The sequence below is a fragment of the Apaloderma vittatum genome, unplaced genomic scaffold, assembly GCF_000703405.1.
Source record: "Apaloderma vittatum isolate BGI_N311 unplaced genomic scaffold, ASM70340v1 scaffold10017, whole genome shotgun sequence".
NCBI lineage: Eukaryota > Metazoa > Chordata > Aves > Trogoniformes > Trogonidae > Apaloderma > Apaloderma vittatum.
Genome location: NW_009726702.1, coordinates 18,652 through 28,919, shown reverse-complemented (window position 1 = coordinate 28,919; position 10,268 = coordinate 18,652). Strand labels below are relative to the sequence as shown.

General features: G+C 43.4%; 1 protein-coding gene across 1 annotated transcript in view; it reads right to left on the bottom strand.

Annotated features, from left to right (window-relative positions):
• The window catches only part of VGLL4 (vestigial-like family member 4), a 22,109-nt gene extending 12,499 nt beyond the window's left edge, over positions 1-9,610 (bottom strand). Inside the window, exon 1 of the mRNA XM_009873387.1 lies at positions 9,407-9,610. Coding sequence (XP_009871689.1) covers positions 9,407-9,567 — 161 coding nt within the window. The 5' untranslated portion in view covers positions 9,568-9,610. The remainder of the gene's footprint in view (positions 1-9,406) is intronic.
• Positions 9,611-10,268: the final 658 nt, after the last annotated feature.

The following is a 10,268-nucleotide window of genomic DNA, read 5'->3' as shown; positions in this document are numbered from 1 at the left end:
AGCGGTTCTTTGGCCCCGTCGGGCTGGCAAACCCTCCCCTGCTGCTGCTTGCCCCACTGGAGCGTGGTCAACACGGGATGGAGCAGGTGGCCAAGGCTTCGCTTTCTGCCTCGGGCTCCAAACAGCTCCACACCGATTGGAAGCACTGCCTCAGAGCTGCTCCAGCCACCAGCAATTCAACTTAACTCTTCCCAGAAAAGTGCTTTTGTTCTTTAGAATTTTTCAACTTGAGCATCAGGCTCAGTTTAGAAAATTAAGTATCATGTTTACACAAATTCTTTCTGAGTGAGAAGGGACGCATGCACCAACCCTACCGTTTTGTCCTGCTCCCTCCATTCCTCTTTCATCAGAATTCTGTAGTGCCTTCCTTTAAAAAATTTCAATTCGTGAAAATTTTTTTTCAGTTTAGTGCTACAGCCCACAGAAAGGACTTTGAGTTTAGAAGTTAAAGCCATTGAAAACATACTAACACGAAATAGGATGATCCTACATATAAACAAATGTAGGGTCAGACTTCCTATATTTATCCTCACCAAAACAGGATTTTCAGAGATAAAATCTTGGACCAAACAGTTACTCGGAAATGTAATCAACCAAGAGAAGAGATTTCACAGACAAAAAAATAAATCAATTAATAATAAGCCATGAAATGCATAACCAAGTGTCCCATTACTGTCTGCACCAAGCAAAAATACTCAGATACAGAGGAGCTGCCTTTCCTGAAGGCTTAACAGTCACAAGTATGAAAGAATGCAAGAGAACCGCATGACGTAAGCCTTTAGTCAAAAGCCAAACCCACAGAACTGAAAGCTAAATCGAATGTACAGTAAAATCAATTAACGCTCAATCTCAAATCCTACTTTTTTTTCCCCTCGCGGGATTATTTTTTTTTAAATGTTTGGTCATCTTCGCTCCGACACCCATAGGACTGTTCTAAAACGGTAGCGCTGGTTGCTTTATAACGGCAATCACTCATTCCATCTGTAAGTAAAACTGTGGGATTTACTAAATGAAACATTACGTCACTGCTGGAACACACACCTACATACACAGTCCAGAAATGATGACAAAGTTACTTACTGCAACAGCTACAGACTGCAGGTCACCTGTAAAAACCAAAACCTGTAATTCAATTAAAAAATATATAAAAATTTTAAAAATTACCCTAAGACCTCTGCTCACCCACTGATTGCTCTGCTCTGCACTTCTTCTGCCTGCTCGCTCAACTCCAGACTCCCTACATCTAGGTTCTCATTTTGTGTAGCACACCTGAAGGCTCATTTTAAAGTACCATAATATTTTTAAGAGGTTTTATGTGAGGCCATACCCGAGATGTAAAGAACAAAATTTTAAAATACAGTAAGTATCTGGAAAACTTCTGAAATGGTAAGCAATCTCATTAATTCTGCTGAGGTAACTGTCAATATGAATTAGCGTGTCAGGAAAATGAAATAATTTTTAAATAAAAATCAATAACCTTACGCTGAGAAAGTCAAACACAGCCGGTGAAATGGAGCGGAGCCTGCCCGCGCTCCCACCTGCAGAGCGGGTCAGGCTCCTGCACACGTTGGGACAAACAGGGCAGGACCTAGAAAGGCAAATCATCACCCACCCTCACATCTCCGGTGGATATTCCCTCCTATTTTGTGCCCGAGCAGCACTGCCCCTAGCAGCAAATATTATAAGAAAGCGTAACTACCATTTCTTATTTCCGCGCTGCGGAAATAAAAAATGGTAGTTACACTTTCTTATAATATTTGCTGCGTCACTCCTTCCAACATTTTCTACTCTTTATTCAGAACAAAAATAGTTTTGTTCATCACTCGATGCCTGCCATGCTGTTATTTTTGTAAAGTAGCTGAAGTCAATCTGTGAACCCCGAATTCTCAAAAGTTTATGGGATTTCATTTAGTTCTATCACCTAGAAGGTTGCATCAGGTAGAAGTACGTTAATTCACTATCGGACAGAGAATTCAAAATTCCCAAAACAACCCAGGCTTTAGGCCTTTAGACTGAGAAAAGTGTTTAAATAACTGCTTTTAAGAAACAAGATGTTTTCATGAGGTGTTTTATAAAAGGAATAAACAGTTCATTAAAAGCTTATTGAAAGTGTTTGTAATTGCTAATAAAATCTGAATTACCGAAACCTCTGGAAGCATTATAAATACAGTAACGGCTTCACTGTATTTTGCCCAACTAGTCAAACCAATACAAGAAAATAATTCCTTTGAGAAGCTGATAACCAAACCACTTGCAGCAGTAGCAGCGCAGCATTTCAAAGGGTAATTCTGCAGTTCAGGTGCCCAAGTCAAACCCCAGATCCTGCGATCCACAGTATCCTCTCGGAGCAACTTCTGGTTTAAGGGAGACCCCAGTTACACAAGCAACAATATTTGGGGTTTTTACTTCCCCCCTTTTCAAAGGGCTGATTTAAAATGTGACAAAAGGCTTGAGACACGCTGCCAACAGTCCTGACAGATTAAGGACAGGACTTGGACAGGCGCCGTCCGCGCATCACCCTCAACCTGTGGGCAGCAGCGCGCTCACACCAGCCGCACATCTGCGCCGCGTTACAGGCTACACGGGGCAGTAACTGGAGTGCGTCGAGACCAGACTCCTCCCCAGATGTTTTGGAAAGTTTTTCTCATGGGTTCCAACACTCCCACCCCCATGCCAGAGCCTCCAGACCTCGATGGCAGCAAACTCCTCCTGTTTTTAACTTCTTTTGGGGGTAAAATACCCGTGGAACACCACGGCCCGGCCGCCTCGTCACCATAAAAGTCTCTGAGGGGAGGCGGGCCGGGCTGCTGCCGGGGAGACACCGGGGCTGGGTGGGATCCATCCCCTTCCACGAAGAGTCTGCACCAGGAGGGGAGAATGCGCTGCCTCGCCATGCAGAGATGGGCCACGGGTGGTTAGAAGTGGCCAGAGGAGTGCTTTTCGCCTGTCGGCGCTAAGAAATAATGGCATTTATCCGGAGTCAGCGCTTGGCAATTTCGCAGGAATGAGTTAAAAGGCAGCGCGCGTGTTTTTGCGATGCATTACAGCATGAGAGAAAATGAAAGGAGCTCGTCCAGTTCCAGCACTGAAAGCCTGGGGAAAAAATTTACTTATTCAACTAGAAATTAATGTAACATTTTATTCCAAATCTTACCCTTACAGAGTCATTGTCTATAGCAACCGTGTCCATAACATTCTAATTCTCAAGAGCGCAACTTTCTAGTAAACGGTACATCTGTCAAACTGCAGGAAACATCTGGGAAAATGGTTAAATGAAGAGAAGTGAGATTGAACCTTTGTTTCCATATGGTTAGCACAGACATCTAGAATATGTTTGTAAATGTTACTGATTCTTTTCTTGACTCTTGCTTAGTTATCAGGCTTTTGGATTGGTGCTGGATTTCACCCTCAGGTAGAATCATACAATGTGCTGGGTTGGAAGGGACCTTACAGTTATTTTACATAACCTAAGATTTCCCTTTAAAAAAAAAAAAAAAAAGTCCCTTCCGTAAAAAGCCCACGCAGGGGCTGAGGGGATCCGTGTTCTGTTCCCGGGTGCCCGGCCCCCCACTGTCACCTCCAGCAAGGGGGAGATCCCCCACATGGGTGCCGGCACCTCTGCCCCACGATCAGACACAGCTTTGTGCCTCGCAAGGCAGCTCCAAGCTTTACCATCCCATGGAAGCTAATGCTCCTTCCCAGATGGAAAATGAAAGTGGAAAACGTGTCACAGCCGATTCCGGAGCTGACAAAACCTTTCTGTTTGCAAGCGGAGACACCTGAGCCAACATGGCCCAGATTACTGAAGTACTTAAACACATACCCAGATTTTGACAGATGGGGTCTTTTTGCAAAGGACCGATAAGCTATCAGTACATTTTTAGCCCCAAAACCGTCCGTAACAAGCCTTTCCCATGTGCTTGGCTACATTTTCCTGAGTTGAAAGGGTCTCGAGTACTTTCTGAAATTCCGCCGCGGATAAGAACTTCTGCAAAACTCAGTGTTAAATGTTAGCTCAGACATATCAGCTCTTTCAAGTCTATCTCTGAAAGTTCAATTTAACATGCATTTGTTGGAACCAATTTAAGAATAATTTTGTGTAGTGCATGATCTCTATTAGTAAAATGTATCTGACTGATCTGGCCCATCACTCAAGCAGTGCACAGAAGAAAAGAAAATATAAATTGGAAAAAGCAGTTTGAAACCTATTCTGTAACCCCCTGTCCACTGTAATCAACAAGAGCCACACTGGAACAGCTCAGCTGGCAATACACAGAATTTCAGCTTCAACACGACGGCTTTTGAAACACCAGGTTATCCTAAAATACTTCAAAGGCACATTCCTGCCAAGAGAACTGACTGAAGATGCCTGCAAGCAAATGAGAGACATTTTGGGTGTTCCAAGTCATGCGTGTTGGGTTGCGTTTTTTCAATTCCAATTTGTCACAATAAAATGACAGTGTAAACACATTTCTTAATACCACACAAAGTTTGGAACCAAAAAAGCAGTAGTTAGCAGCAAAGAACTTTTCCGAAAACTCCCACGCTACTTCTACAACCCAATTCTCAATCTTTTCAAGCCCTGCCTGGCTCCACCATCGACCAGGACCTGACTTTCTACAGGACATTTCCACCCTGCACTCTCACTGGGGTTGGGGAATGGTGGGGAGGAAGGCCACAGAGTCCTCCTCCAATAGGGAGCATCATTAATCAAGTACTTCAGGTCTTACTCAAAGCCCCTTGCTTTGGGCTACTACAAGCCTGGTGAGGACACGGCTGGCCCTGCTTTGAGCAGGAGGTTGGATGAAGTGACCTCCTAAAGCCTGTTCTAACCTGAACTATTCCACAGTCTTCAAACCCTGGTAACTTTCAGGACAGCTTAGGACTGATTTTATTTATTTTTTTTTTAAAGGATGCCAGAGTAATTTCTATTACAGTGTCATTAAAGTGAGCGAACTCCACTGGATATTCATGGTAAGAAACTAAGATATATGGCAGCTTCCAAACTCCTGGAATCGAGCCTGGCTTTACGGATCAGATTTGCTGATTCTTCACTGTAACAAAATTGAGGATGCAACCTGGAACTGGGAACAGAAGCATCTATGTCTGTACAGTTAAGTCAAAAACTAAACATCACCTTATGTGCAAACACATCAAACTACCTTATTCATGTGTAGACCTTTCTTTTTTACAAGAAAAAGTCAAATTATATCTCACACAAATCAACATATGATTATTTCTCAGACATCTACTTAACAGCTGCAAGCTGTTGCCACAGGATTTTCATACAGAAATTGTCTTTGCGATCCAAATGCCACCAAACAGGAACTGTGACAAAGAGTTTGAAGGGAAAACATTCCATTCACAAACCAAAAAACACAACTTTTACCCTGAAGTACTCGACATGGGAATGAAGAAAAATACTCCCTTCCAATACAAATTCAGACAGCCAGTTTCACATCTAATTTTACCAGTAACACAAAATCTGAATCCTTTTGAAGCAGTCAGCGACATCAATTCACTTTCACCTTAAATACAGCGATGTGATCCCACACTTTGCTAGCACACAAACTATTTTTAAAATTGCTGTACCACAAGTATTAAGCCATAACTGTCCTTTGCCCAAAAGGAGCTGAGCTATGTATTTGGTAGTTCCTACTGAAAATCTGAGAAGCAAAACCAGCCCAGTGTCATTTCTTTTAGGAAAAAAAAAAACCAACCAACTTTGTTCTCTTTTACTCGTTTTCTTTGCTGCTTAGCAAACAAAATGCCATGGGAAGAAGCTGCTGGCAGCCCCCCCTCGCTGCTCCCCGGACTCTTAGAGCAGAGCTGCTGCCCGCTGGGAAAAGGCTGATGTCAGCTCCTCGGAGCTCCCGGCACGGATAAGGAGCCCTTTGTTTTCAGCTCAACTGTGAAAATGAGAAAATGCCTCCAGCCTGACAAACAAGAAACCCACACAAGGCAGGTCAGGCCTGAGACCTTCGCTTAAAGGTACAAACCCCCTGCGCTGCTGTCCCGTCCCCCTTACCTCACGCTGCCCAGGGGGAGTTCAGGTTACACAGGACTCGACACCAAAAGCTAAATGCACCTTGGAAACAGAACAAAGCAGCTTCGTTTGGTACGAGAGACTGGCGTAGCTCTCCAGCCGCTTTACCCATACATAGAGCACTCATAATTCTTACATAAATCAAGTTCCTAATGACTCCTCTTGTAAATCAAGGTGATTTCGGTGAAGTCATACGAAAACAAAGGCATGTTTCAACTTGAGGCTTAAACTAAGCTTGTTTCTCCTTTACAAAGCACCAGAAAACAGAAGTATGGTACAAAAAGCACATTTTACCTCAGCAAGATTATACCTGAGTAAATGCATTAAGGAAAATGTTTGAGGGACATGTGAGAAAGTGTGAAATGCAAATAAAGGAATTTCATAGTACAGCGCCCAGGTTTTCATTTGGGGTGGAAGTATTCCTTTTTAAGTGAGGGGCTTACAAGCGTAATCTCTGTGACCACAAAAACACAGAAGCTGTGTAAATACAGCCCAGTGTGCTGCCATAAGGAAGGCAGGAAGTTTCACACACTCATTTTTTAAAGTCAGTTCACAAGGTCTCAAGTACATTGCATTATCCTAAAGCGGAGAATTCTCTCTTCTAAAAAGACAGAGCCTTTGATAAATGGTTCTTTGCACAAGAATTCCATTACATATTTTAGAAACACAGGAGGATTACCAGGGCATTTGATTCATTCTCCTCTAGAGACTGTACTCCAGTAGTTGTGTTTTTCCATGACGGAAGTAAACATAGCCCAGCACAACTCAAAGTACCTAATCAAAGAAGACACATCAGGGTGTTACACCTGAGCAGGGATTAACTCGGGTAACTCAAACAAAAGGCTGGCAGCACTGGGTGAAGCCCAGTGACTGAGATGCTAGGGTGCTAGTACCCAAGAGTTAACACCCAATTGCTGACAAAAGGTTCCACCATTTTCAACGAACCATAGCACACAGTTCTTGTCCAACTCAATTACATTTCCAACCACAACACGCTCGTGTTAAGAGGATGAACACACAGCTGCTTCACAGTTCCGCCAGCGCAGTCACAAAGACCCAAATGCCTGAGCAAGAGCTGCTCGCTCTTATTACGACAACTTCTGTCTTCCAAAGCATCTACTTCCAAATGAAAAAGATCTGCCCATCTGGACATTCAGAATAAATCAAAATATTCAGCCAGAGGAGCAGGGAAACACTGCTGCGTGGCAAAGATGTGCTGTCTGGAGCCCTGATAGTGACTGGGGCAGCTACACCCGCTTTGTGTCCTCTGCTGTCAGGGGACTTTGTCCTCAAAAGTTCCAAGTACATCAACTAAAACTTCACCTTTACAGCCCAAACCACGAAAATGTCCTTGTTATCACCAAAGGTATTGTGCCACCTAGTCTCTTTTTTTCTTACAGACTTGGTTTTCTCAACTGAATGTCATCAAACTTCCATTTCTAGAGCCCCTAAGCCACCACAGCACAACTGCCATTACTGCGTTCCATACATTTCTTCCCCTGAATCTACTCTCTCTTCTTTAGGACAAACAAGTCAAGCTTCTAGAACAAACACCTCCCATCCCCAACACAAAGTTTTCAAGGCAGTTCCACAAAGTTTGAGTCATTCATTGCTATTGTTAAACCAGAACATCATAACCCTAAAAAAGAGGGAAAAAATTAAAAACATCCGGAAAAATAGCTTCATGGGTGGTGGCGGCAGAGAACCGGGAGTAAAATTCAGAGAACACCTGTGAACTTTTCTGATGTCTCTGAAATACACTGATACTCAGCTATTTCAGCCAGACCAAACACTTGGGTTTTTGCAATATTCAGCTGAGAGTGTATTTTCATATGACCAGATTAAACTTACAAAATAAAGTAGAAAAAAGATGGCCTCACGTATCCTATTTTAGATTATGAATCATCTGCAGCAGATAAATTAACTGACACAGCTTAAGTCCCATCATGTGAACACTGGGCAGACAACCAGTGCCTCTTACTGTAAGAAGAAAAGACGTACATTTCATATACAAAATCACAGAAATAATCTGTTGAGTAAAAATGCACCATATTGGATGAGTAAGAACATACCGTACTGGAAAAGATCAGATAGCTTTAAAATATACCATGAAACATCTGCCCGTATCTTTAGTTTTGAACCTTGGTTGCACATGAGTCTGTTGGTTCAGACTTCATTATTTTTATGGCCTCCACTGTATAAAGTGTTATAACATACGTAAGCGCCAGCTGTGTTTTATTTCATCACTAGCAAGTGAGTTTAAAAAAAAAAAAAAAAATCACACCTTTTCCCACAAAGTTACGTAACAATTAAAAAATGCCATAAATTTCTCCAGTTGTGTCACATACGTATGCCGCAGAAATGCAGCATACAATTCTTTCCAACACCAGCACTCTCAGCTCCAAGGAAAGGCTATAAATAGTTAAGTTTTTAGGAGAAAGAACGAGATATGTTACAAATGAGAAGTCTCTCTCTGCTTGTGAACTTCTATCCCTTGCATTACTTCAGTGCCGGATTCCTGATTTGTAACAAATTCCAAGACTGCAGACTACAGGCCCAGCCTCTGACTAACACTCTGGTGATTTATTTGAGGATAAATACCTCTGTCCGCATCTTATGACTGAACACAACAGTCCACAGCAGCACGGAATGCGAGGAATGCAGAGGCTGCCGGAGCTGAGGCAGCAGGGAAAGGCGCACGGCTCTCGGGCTGCACTGCGCTGCCGAACAGCTCTGATGGCTTCCTCCAGTCAGGAATGAAAGGAATTCTCTAAGCCTGTGCTTCATGCCAGCCAGACTCGCATTCCCAGGAAGGAGAACGCGGCAAGAATAGCATTTGGTGATTACCCAACACATGCACCTCGCTCATCGACACCTTACCTGTAGGAAAAATTCCACATCTGACTGTCAGAGCTGCGGCGCAAGCCTTTGAGCAATGTTTAGCAACAACTGCTGCTTGCTTGCCCAGTTGTCAAGGCAGACTAGCGAGCAGCTGGCTCACAATCTCCTGGCCTCAGAAAAATGCAAAGCACTTCTGCTTCCCCACCCCCACCCGCCGAGAGCACAGAGCGCTCGGAACCAGGGGAAGGGAAAGGAGCAGATTGCAAAGAGCAAAGGAACAATACTTCAGAAATCACAAGGTGGATACGTAAGTTTTACTATAAATAGTGCAGCTGGGCTAATTCCTGTTACTTCATGCTGGCTGAAAACAAGAAGTCGCCCAGCTAATCACACCAGATCCTTATGCAGGTCTTCCGTGAAAACTGGGACAAAGGAAACACCCAGCACAAAGTTGCAAGGAAAATGAAGAGGAGCGCGCTAAATCCTACGAACCAGAGGTGGCAGAAGCAAGAAACTTACAGATGCGGATTGAACATCCGACTCATTTTAGAAACGTGGTCATTTTCACAGTCCAGCTCATCATCGCCTTGGTCCATGCTGAGCTTCCTCTTGCTGGGACTGATGGGAGGAGGGCCTGTCCGATGGTTGGTTAGGGCTGAGGCCACTGGAAGAGACTGCATTCGGGGCTCCCCTCTCAGAGCTGCTTCACCTACAGGAAGAAGACAAGGCCGGATGAAGTAAGAGAGAAGTAACCCAGCAGGCTCTCTGAAAGCATTCTTGCCCAGAAACTTCCCCAACAGGTGTCAGGTCTGCACAGGCACATTTAACGGGGCTGTAACACAAATGAGGTGTCGCAAACTGTGCTTTGTGCTGGGATAAATGGTTGAAAAATGGTAGTATGAGGGCTCAGCTCACCCCAGATGATCTGAAAGGCTGAGCTAACGCATCTTTCCAACAGTATCTTTACTCAGAAGCATTCCTTCTTACAAGCTGCCATTCCAACACTGAACTCTCATTACCTCACTCTGCAAAGCATGATTATTCACCATGAAACACACTTTGTTCCTTTTCTTTTGGTTGTGGTTACAAATTCCAGGGCTACAGTTCACACTTATGCCAAACATTCACGATCTAAAACTGAATAAATGTTCAAATTCCCAAAGGATTCCTTTTACAAAAAGCTGTCCAAAACAAGCTTGTCTGGCATATAACTACGCAAGGTAAAAATTAGGGGGAAAAATGGAACTTGCTGATGCAAGTTTTATGTTTGTCCTGAAATGTCTTTCTTTGTATTTTAAATTATGTTTACAAGAGTGAACAAAATAGCGCAATTCTTCAGCACAAGAATCACAACATTTCAGTTTTAAGAATGCTAACTTTC